Here is a 27,452-nt window from a genome sequence, read left to right on the forward strand (position 1 = left end):
ATTCCATCAGGTCAACTCTTGGAATATGCACTCATGCCACGAGTCCATGTATAAAACTATCCTCGGCCCTGAAGGGCAACCACCAAGCCAGACAACAGGTTCATCAGGAGTTAGAAGAAAGTCATACTGAACAAAGAAACTCTCTCTCTCTCTCTCTCTCTCTCTCTCTCTCATTAAACAGCAAATTAAAGAATGTAACGTGATTATAGTGGGTCTTTTAACTGGATTTGTTTTTTACGCTAAATGTTTCAAGGAAAATTCAAACAATGCAAAACTCATATCAAACCTGATGCTCAGGAATGATCAGCCCTGTGACTGAATAAAATGCTGATAAATTATGTATAAGGTAACAGACTTCCACTTTTACTGAGTCTAACTAGATGCATAATAAAAAGTAATGAGAACAGAACAGCTCATGAAAAAAAAAATCCAGTAAATGAAGAACATTGTTTGTGCTCTGTCTTCATGATGAGAGAATTTCATGCGCTTGAATTCACCCAACTAAACACATTCTTTTCTGTGATATCAGAACAGAAATCATTATTAAGTCCACATTCCACTTAATGATGCTCCAGTGTTTCAGGTCCTACAATGATAATGTTTCTACACCAGCTTCAGGAAAGAGTTTCCAAAATTTGATGTCAACAATGTTCATTGAATTTGCACAGAGATAAAAAGATCAGCAAACCAATTAAATAAAGGATTTAAATGATATATTTTACCATATACACACAACAAACACAACAAAGTTAAGTAAACAACAATTTACTCAGTAACATCAACTAGCTCAAAATGCCAGCTTTCGGCCATCATTTTGTTTATGATGTGTTTCATCAAGTTAAATTCTCGACAACACTATAACTAAACTAAAATAAAAATCTGCAGTACTTCCAGGCTGTTTGACTGGGAAGTGAAGTACTGCGCTATGAGACGATATTTTCCAGAAGAGAGAAAATATCTTGACTCTTGTAGAGAAGAACGTTGTAGAGAAGAACGATCTCGTTCTTCTCTCCAAGAGTCAAGACAGAAGTCAGACTACCAGAGCAAGAATTTTAGCTGAGAAAGCTTCTGCAATTTGAAGCGAAACATCCTCGCGTCAAGCAACCCAATCCAGTCGAAGATTCAAGCTTCTCTATTATGGAAACCACCTGGACAACTGAGAGCCTTCACAGAACTTCAGGGTATTCGTGGTCTTAACGGCTTCAATCATGTTTGAACTTCTTTAAACAGGGTATTTGTAGTAAATACGAGGTCTGTCAATAAAGTAATGGTCCTTTTTATTTTTTTCAAAAACTATATGGATTTCATTCATATGTTTTTACATCAGACATGCTTGAACCCTTGTGCGCATGCATGAGTTTTCCCACGCCTGTTGGTGACATCATTCGCTTGTGAGCATGCCTTGTGGAAGGAGTGGTCCCGCCCCCTCGTCGGATTTTCATTGTCTGGAAACAAGTTGGGACATACCTATCTCGGCTTTCAGTGCTTACCAGTCCAGTAAGTATCAGAGAAATTGTGGAGAGCTGGACATGTCCAAACTTGTCCTCTGACACGCCGAAATGGAGGTGTTCCTTTGTCTTGCTTCCAAAGCGAATTGGTCGTGACGCGCGAAGCCTCCGCGCGGCTTTCCATGACAAAATCTCTTGTTAAAAGTGAAATCTGACGGAAAATGGCTGATGTCCAGCTCTTGTGATAACCAGAGAAAGAGCGCACGACAGTCTCGTATCCACAGAGCCATCCGTTTAGAAATGGTCCGGTGGCTTGTGCCGCGTCATCGCAGCTCGCAGTGTGGTGTGCCGAGCGTCCTTAAAGGGGTCCTTAAAGCTGTAGTAACAGTCCTTATTCTCTGTCAAGCCCGTAAAATTTTCACCGAAAGCCAGATAAATTTTTCGAATGGTTTCCAGGTGCCAGTCTCTAACAGTTTCTGAAAAAATTCTGATGGAAAAAAAGTCCTTTTCATTCCACCATTTCCAGACAATGAAAATCCGACGAGGGGGCGGGACCACACATTGGAGAGGAGCTACCGCCAATAGAGGCTTTTTGCTGGTGAGAGAACCTACACACTACCACTAACAGGCTTTTTGACCATGCTCAAAGATGCATTAAAAAGTAGTACACAGTTAAATTTGAATGAAACCTATCAAAGTTTATTCAGTGTTCACTACTGGTTAGTGTCCAGATCTCAAAGATTAGACACCATAAGAAAGGAAGCACCAGGAAGCAAAGGTGCTTTTGCAAAGGTGTCGGCATCACCAAACTGTACTATACAGTGGATCTGGACATAACTATACCTCCAATTGTGCATGTTGTTAAAAACCCTGATGATAGAAATTAAGGTTACATGAAACATATATTTTAATGTAGTTTTGTGTCTCAAAGTGAAATTCAATATGAAATTCATGTTATATTAAATTAAATATGGCCTGTGGCTATTTCTAGTTCCTCCTCTGCCTTTTTCCATTAAGCTTGAAAAGGAACATTATTTTCGTCCTGAAAAGAATGAAAATAAAAGCCGGTAATTTTCTCCTAAGAAGATGTTTGTCAGTAACATCAATGATTTTAAAGGTTAACAGCCACTTTCAGGTAAGGCTTGCAAGAATGACTTCAAACAGAAAAGTTCAGTTATGACAGAACCAGGGACTTCATTTACAAAGGCATGTGTGCGGTCCACACCAAACATTTACCAACACACAAATCCTAAAACCTGGGTGTGAAAAAAATAATTAGACTTACACTGCAATAACAATATGCCAGGGCTTTGTCCCGCCTCCAAAGACATGCAGGTTAAGTAAACTGGGCACATTAAATTCACTGTAGAGTGTGTGTAAAAGCGTGAATGAGTTTGTCTGTTGACATTTGTCAGCCCTGCAATAGATTGGTGGTCTGGCCAGTGTGTACCCAGTTTCTCCTGTTTTTCACATACTCCTTCAGTTCATTTCAATTTATTTCAAGGCTCTTCACAAGGATAAGATCTAACGTTACCCACCCCTTGAGTAAGTCCATTGGCAACAGTGGTTAGGAATAAACTTCCTCAGGACTCATTAACATTCCCAGAATTTATTACATTCATTCCTTCATTGAAGAAGTCTGTTGTAGTCGCATGTTGTAGTCAAGTGTCACGAGGGGCTAGAACCTATCCCAGGAGTCATTGGGCGAGAGGCGTGGTACACCTTGCACAGATTGTCACTGTATTGCAGGGACACATATAGAGATATAAACACATTCCACTGTCACGCACACCTATGATCAATTTAGAGTCACCAATTCACCTAAAGATCTATGGAAGTGGGAGAAAGCAATAACACTCAGAGGGAACCCACGCAAACACAGGGAGAGCATGCAAGCTACACACAGAAAGGGCCCAATCGGAAGTGGACCTGTGATCTTCTTGCCATGAGGCAACTGTGCTAACCACTATTCCAGCATGCTGCCATGTGATTTGCCAAGTCTATATTAATCACAAAATAAGAAGTGGAATCAGGCTGTTTGATCTTGGTAGGCCAATTATTCCACAGAATAGGTGCACATAAGAAAGGTGTGTGACCTGTTGACTACTTCTTTAAGGCCCCTTCACACATAATGTGAATATGAAAATTCAGTAAGGTACATCTTATATATTATATTCCAATTCTAAGGTGGAAATACTGTATGCTAGTATACTAAGGTATATCTAAATATCTAAAAAGGAAGAGTAAAATAGAATACAACTCCAGGGCAACACCTGTCGGAGCTGCAGGTATGTGCGCAGCATGAAACATTGCGCCGAGGTGTGAAGAAAAAATAAATAACAAATCAAACAAATACATGCTGTGATGGTTCCATGCACGTGGAAACACAGCAGCTTTTCCCCAGCAGCTGCGCAATGTGGTTACAACATTGCGCAGCTGCTGGGGAAAAGCTGCAAAAAATACGTCACCCACAGGATTCGAACCCGCGCCTTCCAAAAGCTCTGATTGCAGCCACAAACTTTACCAAGCCATCACTGTCCTGTGAAAGGTGCTGAACACTACCTTATATCAGGAAGCACGTGGACATATTAAATAAAAAAGACGCACTACATAAAAACATTGCATTGTATTAAATCCCTCTCATCGAGCACGCAGAAAAATATGATCCGTCTGTTCCTCTGTAGATGACCCATGGTCACTGACGTACAGTCATGAAATCACATGAATGAGAAGCAGTTCGCTCGACTCATTCATGTTCACATCTGCTGGCATGTGTCCTGCCGGCCCGCGTGTCAGCAAGACGCGTCTTGTGGATGGTGCGCCACAGGACACTGCATCATGTGGAACAGAGCTCACGTGGGTAAGATTGCCTGCTCAGTGTTATGATCTGACAGTCCATTTCAACCTGGGACAGCCTGTCCATGTGTGTGCCTGCTACAGCCCATCACCAAAGCGATATATGTTTTTATTTTTGTCCACTTGATGACAGCAAACAGACACACGCATGTCACAATAGTCAGTTGTTAGTCCATGTCCGTTCAAAAACAGTACTGTCCAGCTGGGATGTCCAGAATGACAGATCTCTACGGCCGCTTCTGTCATAGCCACACCTCCTTTCAGTTCAGCACACACACCAGACAGTGATTGTCTGCGGTCTGTTGTCATGCTAAGAGTGCGAATGGCCACACATTTTTTAAGTGCCATGCGAGTGGTTAGATGTTCATGTGTGTCACCTGGAATTTGGCCGACACCTGCCACGAGAGGGTTCGATGGGCTCTCACAGTGCACACTCTGTCTTTCAGCCACTGGTGTGCGCAAATAGTAGTAGAAACAGGTGTACAAGGCGTTCGAGGCAGCTAGGAATTTCAATGTTTTGCATGCGATTCCTGCTTCATGCCCACTTTCTGTGCACTTCGACCAAATTCGCACTATGTGTGAAGGGGCCCTTAGCTTTGGAACACTTAGAAATCCTGTAACCAGGGAATGTAGAGTATGGGCCAGAACGTAAGGTCAGATAGATCAGGTCAGACAAGGTTTGATCAGCCACAAGGTGCAAGTCCATGAAGGATGTTAATAACAAAACCTTTAAATCTGACATCACATGGATGGGAGGCCAATGAAGATAGGCCAAAACTGTAGAAATATAATCAAACTTTCTCCCCTGGTCTGAATTATGGAAACATTTGAAACATTTGAAGAACTCTGAAGCTTGTCTGTGGTCAGCCAGAAATAAGGCATTACATTTATTCTAAAGAGACAAAGGAATGAATCATTGTCTCTCTGTCTGTCATAGACAAATATGTTGAATCTTTGCAATATTACAGAGCTCAAAGAAACTGTTCTTTGTTATTCCTGTAATGTGAAAGTCAAGGACAGTGAGGTTATTTCTGATTCTTTCTCCTGTGTTCATTTGATACAAATGAGGACCTGCATCCACATCTTAATCAGATTCTTTGTAGAAAGAACAGTTAAAAGAAATCATTAAAATCCCAAAATACCATGACATTCATGCCTCATATAAGTGTATGTAAATGTCCGACCCCAACTGTATGTGAATATTGTGCCACCTAAACTGTACAAAAACCTGACTTTAGACCAGGTTTTTAGTGGTCTATGGTGTAATTGCTTCCTGCTGTCTCAATGCACCAGCATTAAACCTAACAACAAATGGCAGCACAGATGACCACAAGTACACTTTCTATTACATGACACAAGCACTCAAGTAAAGAGGATTACACACAAACAACCATGAGGAAACAATGAAAGTGACAAATAACAAGAAAACAGAGTCTGAAACAACAAGGATGGGAACAAGACAAGGTGTAACACAAACAGTGATATTAAAAACCAAAACTAGGAAGATGAACATGTTTAATTGGGGATCTGTGCACTGGAATGTTCCCCTGGCAGCTCATCGGGCCTGCTCCGGTGGCCCTGGTAGGTGCCCTTCCTGGCCCCTGGGACCTTCTGCTCTTCTACTCTTTTTCTCCTTGTTTCTCCTGGGGATCTGCATCCTGGACCCTTTTCCATCGAGTTGCATGCAATCACCCATGCAGCTAATGCCGGAGTGGTCCACGTCATATGATGAGGTTCTGTACTTTTGTCAGCCACAGTAGTGATCGGATATTTAGCTGTGATCTGGGTTTCTGTGTGTGGATGGGTCAGTGTTTGTGGCCATCACCACAATTTGATTTTGGGTGTTCCCAAGGGGATCTAGACTCTGGTGTCCTAGATTAGGGTATGGATTCTCACTAAATAGACAACAGACTGTTGCTCTCACTGCTTGTTTATGTGTGGCTGTTTGTTGACAACAAAAAATAAAAAATAGGGGATGTGCTCGTGACGATAGCATCAAAACAAGAAATTTGCAGAATTTTACATGTATACATGGATATATGTGCATGTATGTTTGTGGGAATGGTATGAACCTATGTACACGGTATGGTAGATGTAGAGAAGTGTGCAATACTGTGAGTCATTAATGATTTTGAGGAGTTGCATCAGTGTCACATAGCCCCAATACTGCAGTCTCTGTCCCTCAGGCCAAGTGCATAGGGGAGCATGGAATAACCACAGTGCCACAAAGCAGTGTGCCCCACCCCAGTGGGAAGAAATGTGCTAATTGACAGGATCAAAATATCCTGTGCTATCAGAAGATAATCAGCAACTACAAGGACCATGGAGCAGCCCATCAATGAGAGGGTGCCCCCAACCACCCCATAAGTGAACAAGAGGCTGCCCCACAAGTACCCAATATAGAACACAAACCACTGGACCCAACACCAGACAGTGCCCAAAAACCCACAAGGAGAGTGAGCAATGTCCCACCTGGGACTGCCCACATGCACCAGCAGCAGCCCCACATACTACTGCAACTCTATTCAAGTTCCCCACACCTGAACCAATGTGAGGATGTCCCCAGCCACCAGCACTGCGCACATACCAACTCCATCCACATGGGAGGTGACTCATACTGCCCAGAAGGGGCTGCAGGTGACCCATTGTCATACCACCCCAACCAACCCTCATCCCTACCAGGTCATCATTTTAACATTTGCTTGTACAGTGTAGGTTCAGAACTTTTCAGGGTCACAAAACATCAACTCACTCATCTTTATTTTTGGTCACATTTCCATTTCCATCTTGTTAGAAAAATTTCAGTTTCAAAGCAGCTATGTGTAATTGTCATATCATGACAGGGTCACCTCCGGCCTTATTGGGACAGCAGAGTATTTAATACCTTAATCCTCCAAAAGATGTGGTTAGAACCCTTGGTGGCTGCTGAATGCGGCACCAACAACAAGCAGCTCCATTCATCAGCCTAATGGGCTTGATATTTTTAACCCTTGCCATTTATCAGAGTGAGGCAGCATGATGAGGGGAGCGAGGAGCATCAAATTCCCAGACGATTTCTTCAGCTCAACAGGGAAACCGTTGATTCATGGTCTCTTTCCTTTTCGCATCACTCTTTTTTTCTCACTGTCTTTTTTCATTCACTCCCTGCTGTTGTGCACCTCCTCTCTCTTTCCCCTGTTGTCTCTAACCATCCTTATGCATTCTCTAAAGTTACCTATTTCTGCCACCTCCTGCCTTGCACTCTCCACGGTCCTACAGCGGCTCTTCATTAAATAACAACACCTCCTCCACCACCTCTCACTGTGCCACTCATGCTTTTCCTCCTTTTTTTACCCTCTCCTCTTCCATTTTTCATCATATGTTCTTTCATGTATCTCTTCTGGCATTATTAAAGTTTCTCCTTTCACCATTTCAGGATTTTGGAGATGATGGCTCATTGTACATCACCAAGGTGACGACAATCCACATGGGGAACTACAGCTGTCATGCTTACGGCTATGAAGACCTCTACCAGACGCATGTGCTGCAGGTGAATGGTCAGTAGGGGCTCATTTCTTACTTACTGTGGTGGGAAAACATGGAGAAAGAGTTATTTTGGTTGTTGAGTGCTTCTCTTCGGTGTCCCAGACGTTAGGCTCATTGTTACTGATCTTACAGTGAGGATCAATAAATAATGCAAGAACAAGTATGCAAAGTGTACGAAGGTTTACATATTTGTGAGAGAGAGAGAGAGAGACCCTTTGGCTGCTCCCTTGTTTACACTCAGGGTCACGATAGCAAATCCAAGATGGATCTGCATGTTGAATTGGCAGATATTTTATGCCGGATGCCTTTCCTGACTAAAGTCCACATTACATGGAGAAATGTGATGGGTGGGATTTAAACTGGGAACCTACTGCACTGAAACCAAATGCACTAACCACTTGGCCACCACCCCTGCGAAGGTTTACATATTTGTAATTTTAGGTATTTGCTTTCAGAAAGGACATACATTTTTTGGCATAGATGCCACAGTGAAAAATGCTGTGGATGTTGAGGTCAGGTTTTACTGACCAAAAACCCATCTTGAGAATAAGATGGTTTCAAAAAAGCTGGGACTGTGCTATGTTTATCACTGTGTTACATCACCTTTCCTTCTGACAGCACTCAATAAGCATTTGGGAACTGAGGACACTAATTGTGAGTGTCATGATTGGGTATAAAAGGAGCATCCCCAAAAGGCTCAGCCGTTCACAAGCAAAGATGGGGTGAGGATCATCACTTTGTGAACAAATGCATGAAAAAATAGTCCAACAGTTTAAGAACAATGTTTCTCAACATTCAGTTGCAAGGAATTTAGGGATTCCATCATCTACAGTCCATAATATAATCAGAAGTTTCAGAGAATCTGGAGAGCGTTCTACACGTAAGCGGCAAGGCCGAAAACCAACATTGAACTCACGTGACCTTCGATCCCTCAGGCGGCACTGCATTAAAAACCGACATCACTGTGTGAAGGCTCTTACTGAGCTGAGGAACACTTCAGAAAACCATTGTCAGTTAACACAGTTCGTCGCTACATCTACAAGAGCAAGTTAAAACTCTACCATGCAAAGTGAAAGCCATACATCAACAACACCGCCGCCTTCTCTGGGCCCGAGCTCATTTGAAATGGACAGACACAAAGTGGAAAAGTGTGCTGTGGTCTGATGAGTTCACATTTCAAATTGTTTTTGGAAATCATGGGCATCATGTCCTCTGGACAAAAGAGGAAAAATACCATCCAGACTGTTACCACTGCAAAGTTCAAAAGCTAGCATCTGTGATTGTATGGGGGTGTGTTAGTGTCCATGACATGGGCAACTTTCACATCTGTGATGGCACCATCAATGCTGAAAGGTACATCCAGGTTTTGGAGCAACACATGCTGCCATCCAAGCAACGTCTTTTTCAGGGACGTCCCTGCTTATTTCAGCAAGACAATGCCAAGCCACATTCTGCACGTGTTACAACAGCGTGGCTTCATAGTAAAAGAGTGCAGGTACTAGACTGGCCTGCCTGCAGTCCAGACCTGTCACCCATTGAAAATGTGTGGCACATTATGAAGCACAAAATATGACAACGAAGACCCCGGACTGTTGAATGACTGAAGTCGTACATCAAGCAAGAATGGGAAAGAATTCCATGTACAAAGCTTCAACAATTAGTGTCCTGAGTTCCCAAACGCTTATTGAGTGTTGTTAGAAGGAAAGGTGATGCAACACGGTGGAAAACATACCACTGTCACAGCTTTTTTGAAACGTGTTGCAGGCATCCATTTCAAAATAAGCAAATATTTGCACAAAACAATAAAGTTTAACAGTTTGAACAATAAATATCTTGTCTTTGTGTTGTATTCAATTGAAATATAGGATGAAGAGGATTTGCAAATCATTGTATTCTGTTTTATTTACTTTTTACTCAACGTCCCAACTTCGTTGAATTGGGGTTGTACAGTCATGAGTACTTTGATGTTGTATTGTTAACTGGATGTTAACACACTGGTGCCATGTCCTTTAAATACAAGTGGGTCACATATGATTGCAACTAACAGTATTGCAGGAAGAATGCATGCAAAATCCTTTATGTCTACAGGTCATGTCAGGTCTGGTAGCATGCACTGGTGCCAGTCATCATCTTATCCACTACTTAACCACACTGGGTCCTATCTGCCACTCAGGCAGATAGGACCCAGTGTAAACATGGTCATCTATCTGCCACAGTCTTATGAAACATGCCCTTCTCCTTGGGGTTCTCGAACTGCTGGAGGCCAAAACACAGTCACCACTCTGCTGGATCATGCATAGAGAAACACAGCGCGTGACCAAAATGTTGTAGCTAACTTTCCCTCACAATGCAAGGGGTACTCCTCATCTGAGTCTAGCTAAGCAACCAGTCACTTGACACAAAGTCATTACAGCAGTGCCCAAGGATCCTCTGAAGAGACCTGGTACCAATTATTTCTGTGCACAGCATTAAAAAACCCTCAGTTTATAGTATATGTAAAAATATTCAAATCTAATGCACATGCATACTGACTTCCAGGCCTAAGTTCTAGAAGAATATAAATTGTTCACTTTAGGGTTTTTGTTTCCCCTTCCATTAGATGAGTTATTGCTCTGCACCTCTCCAAAGTGAACCCAGAGAGGAAACATCATAGAAGCCCCACTACCTGTAAAATAATTCAAATATACAGCCCTCCTAATTTCTTCCCTTTTATTACGGGGCTGACAGATATGCAAATGAGAGGGAAGTGCTTTCACGTTCCTCTCTTTCAATTAAAAGGAACAATAGGTGCGATTGTTTTGTTTTGTTTTTCTCTGAGATACAAAATAAAAAGAAACGCAGCTGCATTTTGAAATGTGGGAGGGGAGTGATAGGAGGGGGAATATCTGGGAAATGGGCTGGAGTCCTTTAGGGCAACTTTATCAGGAGAGGGTAATTACCAAATGTTTGTGTGTGGGTCTCCTGGTGTTTTGAAGGAGATAGTGCAGAATGAGATAAGGTGGAATGGAAAGGAGCCAAGTGTCACATTATACTAAGTGGATGGTTTGCATCATGCTGCAGTATTACAGCAACAACACCCAGACAGCTTCGTCTTCACTGCCAAAAGACAGGCGACAAATATACGGCTTCACTCTTGATCTTTCCAAATCTGCTTGCACATGGGTTGGGTAAGATGGGGTATTATGCTTTGAGATGACTTTTGTTGTGATATAGTGCTGCATAAATTTAACTGAAATCTCAGTTTATAAAGCCCAAAAGCTGCTGAAACCATTAAAAGGCTCATCAGTTAGTCAATCAACAGAAAAAGAGTATTTTTAATGCAATTAATGATCTAGATTAGTCAAGAAGGAAAATGTGTAGAATTTTCATTTCTCAAATATATTGGATTTACTCAGTTTCTTACAGTATTTAATACTGTTGTTTGATTGGATTTAAATTGTATTGCACATTTAAAACCAGTATACAAATTTTACGATATTTGAACAGGTTTTAATCTTTTCTAAATTAAAATGAATTTACAGCCTGAAATGTCATTACACTGCACTCACTCACTCATCCTCAACTGTGCCCTATCCCAGTAGTCAGAGGGCATGAGGCAGGGGTCACGCTAGACAGAATGCCAGTCTGTCGCAGGGTCACATAGAGACAAACACAGTCAAACCTGCACACACACCTATGAGCAATTTAAATCCATTTAACCTGAATGTCTTTGGCTGTGGGAGGAAGCCGAAGCACCTGGAGAGAAGCCACGCAAACACAGGGAGAACGTACAAAATATATAAAATATGCATGTATAAAATCACTTTTAATAAAGTATATTTCATTTATTGATATATTATTAATAAAAGGTATTGACTCAGATACAACAATACAACATAAAATATACATGTGTCATGGCAATGGGGACCTGCTAATGTATTTCTAGTAAGTCATTACTTTTACAGCCAGTTTAATTTAAACAAGTTGTTTATTTACTTTATTTTCGTCACTCCTTATATAACCTGGTACATCAGTCATTATACAAACAGTGTAGTACTGCATATTATTCCTGTCTACAGTAGGCAGTTCTTAAAATCTGAGTGATCCTGCAAGAACAAGGCTGGTGGGAGAAGCCAACAAGACACGTGGGTTTGGTTGCAGAAACAGTGTACAGTGTCATTTTTGTCTGTTGCAACACCAGCTATTCAGCTTCATGGTGGAGTGGAACAAAGAAGTGCTGTAATTCAAAGAAACAGAACACATCTAGGACACATGTTCTTTCCTACTAATTGTAGCTGAAATGTCACATCTTTTAAGAAAGTCTTTCTATTTTCCACTCCTCTTTGAAGCTGGATGAATGCAGTTATTTTAGCTGTTTTCAGCACAGGAAAAAGAAATCCTTTAACATGATAATGGTCTGTGATATTTAGCCATTTTGGTTGAACATCACAGTGTATTGTTGAATAGCTTTTGAATTAAATGTGCTGTGAACGTTGATAAAGCTCGGAATCAATGATTGGCTCCACTTGTTTTTCTTCACTTTGCAGTTTCTTTTATTCTTTCCAGTGTGGGGGTGTTTGAGCCACAGCACAACCAGTACAGTGAGACTTTCTCAAAAATATCACAAAGACATAATAATTACTAAAAACAATCAAATATACAACTATAGGTTACTGCAGCAAGCACCCACTCTAGTGCATTAATTGTCCAACAAATGTAGAGTTACAATGACTGATCAACATTTTTTTATAATTTTACATGCTTTACCAAAATGATATATGTTGCCAAGCAACCAATTATATTAAAACCGACACAGCTGAAAATATTGTAATTTTTATGAAGCTGCTGTGCCATAAATATGTCACAAATGGAAAACAAATTGTTACCTGTTCATGTAAACTATTGCCTCATGTTTCACTTTCCTTTTCGATTTCTCCGCTCAGTTGTGGTTGTCTCCCTGGAGGAGGTGGTAAGCCCTAGATGTGGTCAGTGTCTATTTCATGCAAGACTCGAGCTGAAAAAAGAAAAGAAAAAAAAAGCAGCCCCACAGCTCTTGGATTCTTGTTATGTGTGAATATTTTCCACGCTGCGGTGAGACCAATTCCTGTGCCCACTGTGTGTGTGGGTGTTTGTGCCTCTTTCCCCCAGGGGACACCATGAAACAGGATGTAATTATGTTTTCATTCACCTCGCTCTTCTTCTCTTTTTTGTGTCTTTGTGTTTGTGTTTAGTCCCTCCAGTGATTCTGGTGTATCCAGAGATGCAGGCTCAGGAGCCCGGCGTCTCTGCCAGCCTGCACTGCCACGCCGACGGTATCCCCAATCCTGAACTCGTCTGGCTGAAGAACGGCATGGACCTACTGCCTGGCACATCCAAACAGCTGTCCCTCATAGGTCAGGAGCTTACAAAGTGCCATCTGTACCTTACTCATTAATGCAGACTGGGCAGCTTATTTGGTAAATGATGAGCAACATTAGAGAATTTCTGTTAGCAATTTTAGTTTGAAAATCCAACAAAAATTACACATCATGTTGACTTAGATGTTCTCCTATTTAACTCTGCAGTTTGAAATGATGTGAATTCTTTATTCATTCATATAGCATAATGATATCATTAATATAACGCAAGATATTCCGCTATTAGTCCCACAACAGGGAAACATGCAAAACTCACCAAAAACAAAAGCAGCAATTTAGGATTAACGTGGCAGACAGCAACAGGTCATTAAAGTCAGGCTCAGCTTCAATGCATGAAAATCAGTCACAATGCAGGAGGCAGAATGATACCAAGGTTGGTAACACAGTCAGTAAACACAGAGACTTGGAATGTGAGAAAGCAGGGCAGAACCTATTACAATCTGGCAATGAGGAGACAGCTTCAAGCAGCCTTTAAAGAAAGTGAACCATTTAGACCTGGAAATGTATGTACTCTGGAACGCATAGGTCAACAACCTGGAAGCAAAAACTAAAACACGGGGATCATCAATATAAGAGCACTATGTGTAAGCACCACTGAATGACATGAAGGGAAAACCACAGGAAATAATTGAGTGACTATCAAAAGTAATATGACATAGGACAAAAACATTGCACCGTGACATCTGATTTTCCTGAGGGACATCAGTCTAATTGGACTGCATTTATGTAGTACTTTTCATCTGCATCAGAAGCTCAAAGACTTACACATCAAATGCCTCACATTCACCCCGATGTCAGGCTGTTGCCATGTGAGGCGCCCACTACACACTGGGAGCAACTAGGGGATTAAGGACCTTGCCCAAGGGCCCTTCATGATTTTCCAGTCAGGCTGGGATTTGAACCGAGGATCCTCTGGTCTGAAGCCCAACGCTTAACCACTAGACCATCACCTCCCCTGATTAGTAATCTGCAATTACTAACGTTCCTCTAGACTACTTATATACGAGGTCTGTCCAAAAAGTATCGTACCTTTTTATTCTTTTCAAAACTAATATGGATTTGAATCACGTGTGGATTACATCAGCCAAGCTTGAAACCTTCGTTGCGCATGCGTGAGTTTTTCCCAACGCCTGTCGGTTGCATCATTCGCCTGTGGGCAGGCTTTGAGTGAGCACTGGTCCACCCCCCTTGTCGGATTTCTTTTGTCTGAGAACTCGCTGAGAGACTGCTGCTTTGCTCCATGAAATTGTTTTCAGAAACTGTTAGAGACAGGCAGTTGGAAACCATTTGATAGATTCAGTTGGATTTCGGTGAAGATTCTGTCAGCGTCACGTGGATTAAGGACTGTTAAAACCTTTTTAAAGATGGCCCACAGCGACAGAGGGCACGTGGCGCGCCGAGCGGCCATTCAACAGGCTGGATCAACTAGATCATTTCTAAACTGAACGCTGTGTTGATCTGGGACATCATGTGACTACCACAGAAATGGCAACAGAGCTGGACATAGCACTTTTGCGGCACATTCCACTGTTACAGGACATTTTGTAATGAAAGACGTGCAGAGGATTTTGCGCGTTGGCACGAAGCAGCTCAAGACGCACAGCAAAAAAAACACCTCCGTCTTGGAAGTCTCACAGGACATGTTGGGGCATGTCCAGCTGTTACACAATTTCTCAGATACTCACTCGCCTGAAAGCCATCGAAAGCCGTCTGAATCTTCTGAATGGTTTCCAACACAGAGGTGTTTTTTTTTTGCTGTCCTGATTTTGCGTCCTGAGCTGCTTCGTGCTGACGCGCGAAATCCTCCACGTCTTTCATTACAAAATCTCCTGTAACAGTGGAATGTGCCGCAAAAGTGCTATGTCCAGCTCTGTTGCCATTTCTATGGTAGTCACATGATGTCCCTGGATCAACACAGCATTCAATTTAGAAATGATCTGGTCGATCCAGCCTGTCGAATGGCCACTCGGCGCGCCGCGCGCCCTCCGCCACTGTGGGCCATCTTTAAAAAGGTTTTAACAGTCCATAATCCACGTTACGCCGACAGAATATTCACCGATATCGAACTGAATCTATTGAATGGTTTCCAACTGCCTGTCTCTAACAGTTTCTGAAAAAAATTTCATGGAGCAAAGTGGCAGTCTCTCAGCAAGTTCTCAGACAAAAGAAATCCGACAGGAGGGGTGGACCAGTGCTCACTCAAAGCCTGTCCACAGGCGAATGACGCGTGGAAAAACTCATGCATGCGCACGAAGGTTCAAGCTTGGGTGATGCAATCACACGTGATTCAAATCCATATAGTTTTTGAAAAAAATAAAAAGGTCCATTACTTTTTGGACAGACCTCATATACAACCCAAGCTATAGAATTATACACTTTTTTTCATAGTTTTATGGGTTAAAAATCAAGCGAGAAGCTTCTATGGTCTCAAAAGAGGCCCACCTGGAATTAGAAAATCACCTGGAATTAGAAATGTTGCGATTCCTTGACTCACTGCTTGAGGCTGTCTCCAAAAGCAAACAAGGTCCCGTAGAATTCCATGCTAAAATGTCCAACTTTAGAGTAGAAAAATGCATGGTACAAAAAAAGTATTTTGGTCTCTGTAGGTAGTTTCCCCCTCTATGACAACTGGTCAGGGTTGAATTCTTTTTTTGTAACTTATTAGTTTAACTTATTAGAGCACTATGTGTAAACCATAAAATTATGTCTTATTAAGGCCCGGTCCCACTGGCATTTAGGAAGATTTGCACATGAATTTCACACAAACTTGGTTTATATTCGCAAAACATCCGCACTATCCGTGAAACATGCTTGTATTAGTCAGCCAACATCGGCACACGTCTGCAATTATCCGCAGAGCCATGTTTTTCCGTTGCCAGGATTTTTGAGCTGCACAAAATTTTGGTTGCGGATGACATCCGCCTTACATAAGCAATACATACTCAATACATACTCAATCTATGCGCTGTATATCCGCTGTTATCTGCTGATATCCGCAATTGACGGGGTATTGTGGCTTGGCAGCGGACTGGGACAGTGTGTAAAATGGATATATAGCGTACCTATCACGTCCACATCACGAACTAAAATAGGCTGTAGCGAATGCATACAGAGTGGCCACGAATAAAGCGTTTTTATTACGTCTGCTTTGCATCTCAATCAATTCAATCAATTTTATTTATATAGCGCCAAATCACAACAAACAGTTGCCCCAAGGCGCTTTATATTGTAAGGCAAGGCCATACAATAATTACGTAAAACCCCAATGGTCAAAACGACCCCCTGTGAGCAAGCACTTGGCGACAGTGGGAAGGAAAAAACTCCCTTTAACAGGAAGAAACCTCCAGCAGAACCAGGCTCAGGGAGGGGCAGTCTTCTGCTGGGACTGGTTGGGGCTGAGGGAGAGAACCAGGAAAAAGACATGCTGTGGAGGGGAGCAGAGATCAATCACTAATGATTAAATGCAGAGTGGTGCATACAGAGCAAAAAGAGAAAGAAACACTCAGTGCATCATGGGAACCCCCCAGCAGTCTAAGTCTATAGCAGCATAACTAAGGGATGGTTCAGGGTCACCCGATCCAGCCCTAACTATAAGCTTTAGCAAAAAGGAAAGTTTTAAGCCTAATCTTAAAAGTAGAGAGGGTGTCTGTCTCCCTGATCCGAATTGGGAGCTGGTTCCACAGGAGAGGAGCCTGAAAGCTGAAGGCTCTGCCTCCCATTCTACTCTTACAAACCCTAGGAACTACAAGTAAGCCTGCAGTCTGAAGTAAGTCTGCAGTCTGAAGTAAGTCTGCAGTCTGAGTAAGCCTGCAGTCTGAAGTAAGCCTGCAGTCTGAACATCTGATCCGCGGACAATTTGTGAATGCATAACAAACACTTCACGTAAACCCAAAGTACTATATATATGTGGCAGAAATCAACATACTTGCCAGTCATTGTCAGTCCAGGTGTGGAGACGTACAGATGTAGTTATGGATCCCCAAAGATGTAGTGTGATAGTTGCTGCCATCCAACAACATACCAATCAACATGTCCAAGTCCAGCAATTGCTCCAGAGGCTGTGGTGTTGGTGTGAATAGTGATGCCGAAAGGCCCGAGTGCGCCTCTTTTATTACCGTAATGCAGATGCCGCGCATGCGCAATACAACCGCTGTTTCCGCAACACGTGCGCAATGTATTCTCAACACATCCATAATACTTCCGTGATTATCACAATGCTTCCGATCTGTTTCCTCAATACATGTGTTATACATCCGTGATTGTTCATCATATATTCACTATGCATTATTAATATATCCGTAATTCAGACTGAGAAATTTGTCATTCCTGGCCAATTTTGTTGCAGACAACAACGAATGCCCGAAATCTGTATACTTAATTCATGCGCAATTAATTAGGGGCATGGCCACTTTGACTGACAGCAGTGTGTTGTTGCTGACTCTTAGCATAGCTGGCTCAGAGGCCGCTAGCCTCTGGTTCTAACTGTTGTGAGAGACTGTCTGCACATTTTTAGCATTTAATACAAATATCTGTAATAATATGCTTGTTATGTGGTTACCTCTCCTAACAAATGTAAATAAAAAGAAAATGCAATGATTTGCAAATCCTCTTCGACCTATATTCATTTGAATACACCACAAAGACAAGATATTTAATGTTCAACCTGATAAACCTTATTGTTTTTGTGCAAATATTTGCTCATTTTGAAATGGATGCCTGCAACACATTTCAAAAAAGCTGGGACAGTGGTATGTTTACCACTGTGTTACATCACCTTTCCTTCTAACAACACTCAATAAGTATTTGGGATTTGAGGACATTAGTTGTTGAAGCTTTGTAGGTGGAATTCTTTCCCATTCGTGCTTGATGTACGAGGTCTGTCAATAAAGTAACGGTCTTTTTATTTTTTTCAAAAACTATATGGATTTCATTCATATGTTTTTACGTCAGACATGCTTGAACCCGCGTGCGCATGCGTGAGTTTTTCCACGCCTGCCGGTGACGTCATTCGCCTGTGAGCACGCCTTGGGAAGGAGTGGTCCCGCCCCCTCGTCGCATTTTCATTGTCTGGAAATGGGGGAATGAAAAGGACTTTTTTCCATCAGAATTTTTTCAGAAGCTGTTAGAGACTGGCACCTGGAAACCATTCAAAAAAATTATCTGGCTTTCAGTGAAAATTTTACGGGCTTCACAGAGAATAAGGTCTGTTAGTACAGCTTTAAGGACCCCTTTAAGGACGCTCGGCGCGCCACGCTCCGAGCTGCGACGACGCGGCACAAGCCACCGGACCATTTCTAAACGGATGGCTCTGTGGATACGAGACCGTCGTGTGCTCTTTCTCTGGTTATCACAAGAGCTGGACATCAGCCATTTTCTGGCAGATTTCACTTTTAACAAGAGATTTTGTCATGGAAAGCCGCGCGGAGGATTCGCGTGTCACAACCGATTCGCTTTGGAAGCGAGACAAAGGAACACCTCCGTTTCGGCGTGTCAGAGGACAAGTTTGGACATGTCCCGCTCTCCACAATTTCACTGATACTTACTGGACTGGTAAGCATTGAAAGCCGAGATAGACATGGCATGGAAAAACTCACGCATGCGCACGAGGGTTCAAGCATGTCTGACGTAAAAACATACACTCAACAAAAATATAAACACAACACTTTTGGTTTTGCTCCCATTTTGTATGAGATGAACTCAAAGATCTAAAACTTTTTCCACATACACAATATCACCATTTCCCTCAAATATTGTTCACAAACCAGTCTAAATCTGTGATAGTGAGCACTTCTCCTTTGCTGAGATAATCCATCCCACCTCACAGGTGTGCCATATCAAGATGCTGATTAGACACCATGATTAGTGCACAGGTGTGCCTTAGACTGTCCACAATAAATAATACGTGCAATACGTTCAGAATGTGGCTTGGCGTTGTCTTGCTGAAATAAGCAGGGACGTCCCTGAAAAAGACATTGCTTGGATGGCAGCACATGTTGCTCCAAAACCTGGATGTACCTTTCAGCATTGATGGTGCCATCACAGATGTGTAAGTTGTCCATGTTGTCTAACACACCCCCATACCATCACAGATGCTGGCTTTTGAACTTTGTGCTGGTAATAATCTGGATGGTCTTTTTCCTCTTTTGTCCGGAGGACACAACGTCCATGATTTCCAAAAACAATTTGAAATGTGGACTCATCAGACCACAGCACAGTTTTCCACTTTGCGTCTGTCCATTTCAAATGAGCTCAGGCCCTGAGAAGGTGGCGGCATTTCTGGATGTTGTTGATGTATGGCTTTCGCTTTGCATGGTAGAGTTTTAACTTGCACTTGTAGATGTAGCAATGAACTGTGTTAACTGACAATGGTTTCTGGTGTTCATGAGCCCACGCGGTGAGATCCTTTACCCAATGATGCCGGTTTTTAATGTAGTGCTGCCTGAGGGATCAAAGGTCACGAGCATTCAATGTTGGTTTTTGGCCTTGCTGCTTATGTGTAGAAAGTTCTTCAGATTCTCTGAATTTTCTGATTGTATTATGGACTATAGATGATGGAATCCCTATATTCCTTGCAATTGAATGTTGAAAAACATTCATCTTAAAATTTTGGACTATTTTTTCACGCAGTTGTTCACAAAGCAGCGATCCTCGCCCCACCTTTGCTTGTGAACTGCTGAGCCTTTTGCTGATGCTCCTTTTATACCCAATCATGACACTCAATTAGTCTCCTTAGTTCCCAAATGCTTATTGAGTGTTGTTAGAAGGAAAGGTGATGTAAAACACTGGTAAACATACCACTGTCCCAGCTTTTTTGAAACGTGTTACAGGCATCCATTTCAAAATGAGCAAATATTTACACAAATACCAATAACATTTATCAGTTTTGAACATTACATATCTTGTCTTTGTGGTGTACATATTCAATTGAATATAGGTTGAAGAGGATTTGGAAATCATTATGTTCTGTTTTTATTTACATTTCACACAATGTTCCAACTTCATTGGAATTGGGGTTGTAGCATCATTTGGTGTTTTGGTGGCATTATGGTAATTCACTCTTCTCATGAATGTGCACTAATTTAGAAAGATTTGAAACTAGGAAGTTTACACACATAATTGATCCAATTATCTAGATTTACGAGTGTTTACTCAATGGCACACTCTTAGAAGCCCATCACATTGAAAAAGGTTTGAGAAATTTAAGGTTGTAAAAATGTTCAAGCATGAATCCAGTTGTTGATGAAGTATAATTGAAGAGCTCAGCACTGCAGCAGCACACCGCCACTTCAGAGATCCTTATAAACGAAGACACATTTGTAGACGTGACCCAATAGTGTCACTTTTCGGCTGTAATACTTTGTTGTGCTTTCCATTTATTTGCATTTGCTGGCGAGGTGATGAAATCTGAAATTGCGGTCAGCCTTTTTCATCTGTCTCTATTTTGCTCATCCGATGAGAAGCGGCATCGCCAAGGAGAATAAACCTCTCTATTCTTTTGAAGAGAATGAAAAAGTGAGACATAAAGAGAATGAAACTGAAATGGAACATTCTTTATGTCAGGAGACGGCAGTTACATATTCAAGCCGGAAGGTTGTTTTTAAAGACGCGCTTTCAATATCAGAGAGCAGCAGAACGGAGAACGATGTTTCATTTTATGGCCCACTTCTCATTAAGGGAGAGTTTATTGGGTGAGTGTGGGTCATTACCTGTGGTAATAGCCTGTTATCAACCGTCAGACACCCAAACAAGGAGGCTGTGTAAGGTTCATGACACATAAACACTCACTCCCTGCTGACAACGCACATATGCAATCACACAAGTAAAAGTCCAATTTAATAATGTGACAGAAAAGGTTTTGAAAGTGAAAGGGATACATAGCTTACAGTAGTGTTCAGAATAATAGTAGTGTTATGTGACTAAAAAAGATTAATCCAGGTTTTGAGTATATTTCTTATTGTTACATGGGAAAGAAGGTACCAGTAGATTCTCACAAATCCAACAAGACCAAGCATTCATGATATGCACACTCTTAAAGCTATGAAATTGGGCTATTAGTAAAAAAAAAAAAATAGAAAAGGGGTGTTCACAATAATAGTAACATCTGCTGTTGATGCTACAAACTCAAAACTACTATGTTCAAACTGCTTTTTTAGCAATCCTGTGAATCACTAAACTAGTATTTAATTTTTTATTTAATGGTTGTTTTCCATTTTCTTCCATGTATCTCTGGTTTTTTTGTCCATTTTAAAGCATTGGAGATCATTGTAGATGAACAGCCTATAATTTTTTTGCACCTGCGTATAAGTTTTCCCCTCTCCAATCAACTTTTTAATCAAACTGCGCTGTTCTTCTGAACAATGTCTTGAACGTCCCATTTTCCTCAGGCTTTCAAAGAGAAAAGCATGTTCAACACGTGCTGGCTTCATCCTTAAATAGGGGACACCTGATTCATGCCTGTTTGTTCCACAAAATTGACGAACTCACTGACTGAATGCCACAGTACTATTATTGTGAACACCCCCTTTTCTACTTTTTTTTACTAATAGCCCAATTTTATAGCCTTAAGAGTGTGCATATCATGAATGCTTGGTCTTGTTGGATTTGTGAGAATCTACTGAATCTACTGGTACCTTGTTTCCCATGTAACAATAAGAAATATACTCAAAACCTGGATTAATCTTTTTAGTCACATAGCACTACTATTATGCTGAACACTACTGTAAGTAATGTGCAACATTTTTTTTTTCATTTTCCTAAACATCTTTAAGATTATTTCAGCTTCATAAATGCAAATATTTTGGGGTTTATTTTATGAGCTGCTTTATTCTTACCTTGCGGTTCGGCTGTGGACAGAGCACAACTTTTAAAGGTGTCATCTTGAGCTCAGGGCAACCCTGATAGACATTTGTCATATTTTTCTAAAAACAGACTATCTGATGGAGAAAAAAAAATTGATCGATTGATTGCTCAATCAAAAAAGCAATCATTAGTTGCAGCCCCAATTTATTTATTCATCCACTAAACCTGATTACTCCAATCAAGGGTCATGGTGGAACACCAGGGAGGAAGCACACGCAAACATGGGCAGAACATGCAAATTCCACACAGGTGGGATCAGGTGGTAAGTGATCGCAGGGCCTTCTTGCTGTGTCCTTCTTGCCACCATGCCGCCTGCAGCATGTGTTATCAATGACATTCACATTTTTTTTATTGAGCAGACAGCCTGCAGCTCTTGGAATTAATACAAGATCTGCCATTATTCAGATTCTGTAATAAAGCTATATTAATTTGGAAATCCAAGAGTACTTGAGTCTTCATGAAGATTATATATGTACAGACACACACACACACACACACACACACACACACACACACACACACACACACACACACACACACTGGCCACTTTATTAGGTACACCTGTTTGTTTGATTGTTACCACAAATAGTTAATCAGTCAATCACATAGCAGAAGCTCAATGCATTTAGGCATCTGGATGTGGTGCAGACGAATTGCTGAGCATCAGAATGGAGAAGAAAGGGGATTTAAAGGACTTTGAACGTGGCATGGTTGTTGGTGTCAGGCAGGCTGGTCTGAGTATTTCAGAAACTGCTCATCTACTGGAATTTTCATGCACAACCATCTCTAGGGTTTACAGAGAGTTGTCCAAAAAAGAGAAGATATCCAATGAACGGCAGTTGTGTGGACAAAAAAGCCTTGTTGATGTCAGAGGAGAATGGGGAGACTGGTTGAATGGGCGACTGCGTGATGCCATCATGTCAATATGGACCAACATCTCTGAGGAATGATTCCAGCACCTTGTTGAATGTATGCCAGGAAGAATTAAGGCAGTTCTGTAGGCAAAAGGTTGTCCAACCCAGTACTAGCAACGTGTACCTAATAAAGTGGCCAATGAGTATATATGCATCATATGATTATTATGTTTATTCTGTTTTATTAAGCTAATCATATGATGTGACCAGACACACCTCCTAAACAAAGGTGAAACTGCATTGTTTTGTATGAAAGATATATGGAAGGGGAAAGACTGTTGTGCTTAGAAATAGTTCTATTTCATAAGACTCATGGGAACATATATTTTAGAAGGACAAAAATCCAGCAGGTGACAAATTATGTTTTCCCACAATGCATGTGAGAACATAAAGTAAGCTAAAATATCACAGGTGTGATCAGGATACCCTTACAGAGGTTACTTTGTGACAAACAAAAATCAAAGAGCATAAGGCAGGTCCATAATATGATAAGCTTGTTTTAGAGATGTACTTCAGCATCATGGACAGAGACAGAACATTATCAGGAACACAGCATATGGCTCAACTGGGACATGTGTCAAATTTATCAACTTTTACTGTAACCCAAAAACATCTAAAATCTCTGGCATCTTCAAGGGATACGCTGGGACAATAAAGACATAAAAGCTCATCCAGTGTGTGGGCGATTCACTGGGTTTTCAAAAAGACTTCATCAGGACATAATAATGAATTAGACATCATTAAAGTTGAGTCTCATTCCATGAAGCTCTGCTTCAAGGCTGTTTCACTTCAAAGAACTGTACACATTTCCGCTGATAAAAGGGAATTTGAAACTGAGAACTATTATCAGAATTCAAATGATATTTCACAAAAAGAGACAACCTTGCATCAAAGTTCTTGTGTGATGACTTATGTTACAAATCAGTGGGGCTTAATTTATAAGGTGGAGCTCATTTCCAGAAATGGAATCATAGTCACTTTGTGACAAGTCATGTTAAACCCACTTATAGAAGAGTCACAGAGAGAAGGATTTCAACAGGAGAGCAAGCAGGAGATTACATGTGGAGTTTGAATATACAATGAGGAAAATAAGTATTTGAACACCCTGCGATTTTGCAAGTTCTTCCACTTACAAATCAGGGAGGGGTCTGAAATTTCATCTTAGGTGCATGTCCACTGTGAGAGACAATCTAAAAAAAAAAAAAAAATCTGGAAATCGCAATGTATGATTTTTTAATAATAATAATAATAATAATACATTTTATTTGTATAGCGCTTTTCTAGAAACTCAAAGATGCTTCACAGACACATTAATAAATAACAATTATAGGGTTAAAATGCAAAAAAAAACAAAAAAAACACATTAAAACAGGTTAAACATTAAAAGCAGTCTTGAATAAGTGGGTCTTGAGGAGTGATTTAAAGGTGGAACGTTCGGAGCAGTCTCGGAGTTGTTGTGGGAGGGAGTTCCAGAGGGTGGGGGCGGCGATGGAGAAGACTCTGTCACCCCAGGTTCGGAGCTTGGTCCTACAGGGGACAGGAGGTTAGCGTTGGAGGAACGGAGGGATCGTGATGGAGTATTGGGCAGGAGCAGGTCAGAGAGGTAAGAAGGTGCCAGGTTGTGGAGGGCTTTTAAGGTGATAAGGAGAACTTTAAACTGTATGCTCTGAGGGATGGGGAGCCAGTGAAGATCTTGGAGGACAGGGGTGATGTGTTGGTGGGACCAGGTTTGTGTGAGGAGTCGAGCAGCAGAGTTCTGGATATATTGAAGTTTCTTGAGAGTTTTGGATGGTGTACCATAAAGAATACTATTGCAGTAGTCGATTCTGGATGTAATGAATGCGTGGATTAAGGTTTCAGTCGCTGAGAAGTTCAGAGATGGGCAGAGACGGGCGATATTTTTAAAGTGGAAGAAAGCAGACTGGGTTATTTGTTTAACATGGGATTCAAATGAGAGGGTGGGGTCAAAGAGGATACCAAGGTTACGGACAAGAGGGGAAGGAGTGAGTGTGGTGCTGTCAAGATTTAGGGTGAAGTTTGAAATGGATTTTGTGATGTTTTTGGACCAATGATTATTATGTCTGTTTTGTCACTGTTGAGTTTGAGAAAATTGTGTGACATCCAAGTTTTTATGGCACTGAGACAGGTAGTGAGGGTGGACTGGGTTTGGGGGTTGACAGATGAAGTGGAGATGTAAAGCTGAATGTCGTCGGCATAACAGTGGAAGCAGAGACCAGAACGATGAATGATGTTGCCAAGAGGGAGGATGTACAGAATAAATAAGAGAGGACCAAGCACCGAACCTTGGGGGACACCTTGTGACAGGGGGGCAGTGGAGGAGGAGCAGTTATTTATGCTGATGAATTGTTGTCGGTTGGTGAGATAAGATTGAATCCATGAGAGAGCAGAGCCGGAGATGTTAAGGGAGGTCTTGAGGCGGGAGAGGAGGATGGAGTGACTAATAGTATCAAACGCAGCTGTGAGGTCCAGGAGGATGAGGATAGAGAGGTGGCCAACATCAGAGGAGAGGAGGAGGTCATTTGTCACTTTAAACCATGACAGCATCATGTGTTATTAATGTAATCTTTGTGACTGTGGTCCCAGCTCTCTTCAGGTCACTGACCAGGTCCTCCTGTGTAGTTCTGAGCTTTCTCAGAATAATCCTTACCCCACAAAGTGAGATCTTGCATGGAATCCCAGACCGAGGGAGATTGACAGTCATCTTGTGTTTCTTCCACTTTCTAATAAATAATCATAACAGTTGTTGTCGTCTACCAAGCTGCTTGCCTGTTGTCCTGTCGTCCATCCCAGCCTTGTGCAGGTCTACAGTTTTGTCCCTGGTGTCCTTAGACAGCTCTTTGGTCTTGGCTATGGTGGACAGGTTGGAGTGTGATTGATTGAGTGTGTGAACAGGTGCCTTTTATACACGTAACAAGTTCAAACAGGTGCAATTAATACAGGTAAAGAGTGCAGAATAAGAGGGCTTCTTAAAGAAAAATTAACAGGTCTGTGTGAGCCAGAATTCTTGCTGGTTGGTAGGTGTTCAAATACTTATTTGCAGCAGTAACATACAAATAAATTATTAAAAATCATACATTGTGATTCCCGGATTTTTTTTTTTTTTTAGATTATGTCTCTCACAGTGGACATGCACCTAAGATGAAAATTTCAGACCCCTCCATGATTTCTAAGTGGGAGAACTTGCAAAATCGTGGGTTATTCAAATACTTATTTTCCTCACTGTAAATGTTTCAAGAGAAGCACAGAAAGTGATGCACATGAAGCCTTCTTTAACGTTCTTTGTTGACTTCCCTGTGACGTGTGTGTCACTGTGCCATGTAAAGACTGTGGTGTGATCAAGGTTGTGCTTCATACAGGAAACATCAGAGTGCAGCTGTACATCACAGGGTGTGATGCTGCAGCAAAGATCAGAGAGTCTGCCTCTGATCTGAGTCACCACTCGCCTTCACTGAACAATGCTGTGAAGAGGCTTCAGGCAAATAATGCTGCACTATATGAAGCGCCAACCCTGACAATCTAATGATTCAAGTGAGGTCAGGTCAAGGAGCATGAGCTCTTATCTCATGCCGCTGCATTCAGCATGGTACTGAATCACCCTGGAGCAAGGTCGGTAATTTCCATTTTCAATTTATTTCATTTATATAGCATCAAAATCACAACAAAGTTGCCTCAAGGTGCTTCACACAAATAAGGTCTAACCTTACCAACCCCTACAGCAAGCGCACAGTTGGCAGTGGTAAGGAAAAACTCCCCAGGCAGAGACCCAGTCTATTCCCACCTCCCAGAAGTAGCCATCTATATGAAACGTGAGTGACCTTTTGGCCTTTCTAGTTCCTGGCATCCTGATGCACCGCTCCACTGGAACACATACAGACAATGTCTGTTGACATCATGGCATCTTTTTTCAAGTTCAGCCCTTTTGCTACAAGCAGATACTGATGGCTGAGCAGAGGAAAGTCTTGATCTAGAACCAAACCCAGATACTATGACACCCTACTCAGCTGGTAAAGTTGAATTAGGGCATCCACTGATTCCACAAAGGTCACAGGATCATCTGTAAAGCCAAAGTCACTGACAAAGGCACCGACATTGCTAGACTCCAAAACCCTAGCCAACACTCAGGCCATGCAAGCATTGAACACAACAGGAATAAGAAAACATTCTTGACAAACACAAGAATTCACCAGAAAGAACTCAAGCACTCGGTCTGTTCTTTGCACAGCACTCAAAACAACTGTGGATTGGTTGGATGACACTTCTGCTAAACCCTCTGTGGTGCTAAGGTCTTTGTGACTGATCTCTCAGTCAACTGCAAACCCCCAAATTCCTGTGAGATTTTAAAGGTGGTGAAACATCTGAAGGCAGGGAATATTGTAGGGACCTCTGATGTTAGAGCTGAACTTCTCAGGTGTGTGGTGATGCTGGTCTTCTGG

The 27,452-nt window shown here is 41.7% G+C and overlaps 1 protein-coding gene across 1 annotated transcript in view; it reads left to right on the plus strand.

Annotated features, from left to right (window-relative positions):
- fstl4 (follistatin-like 4) overlaps positions 1-27,452 on the plus strand; it is a 273,186-nt gene that overhangs the window by 182,766 nt on the left and 62,968 nt on the right. The window contains exons 4-5 of the mRNA XM_034177979.1: positions 7,720-7,840; positions 13,040-13,201. Of these exons, the coding sequence (XP_034033870.1) occupies positions 7,720-7,840; positions 13,040-13,201 (283 nt within the window). The remainder of the gene's footprint in view (positions 1-7,719; positions 7,841-13,039; positions 13,202-27,452) is intronic.

The sequence above is a fragment of the Thalassophryne amazonica genome, chromosome 9 (assembly GCF_902500255.1).
Source record: "Thalassophryne amazonica chromosome 9, fThaAma1.1, whole genome shotgun sequence".
Classification (NCBI taxonomy): domain Eukaryota; kingdom Metazoa; phylum Chordata; class Actinopteri; order Batrachoidiformes; family Batrachoididae; genus Thalassophryne; species Thalassophryne amazonica.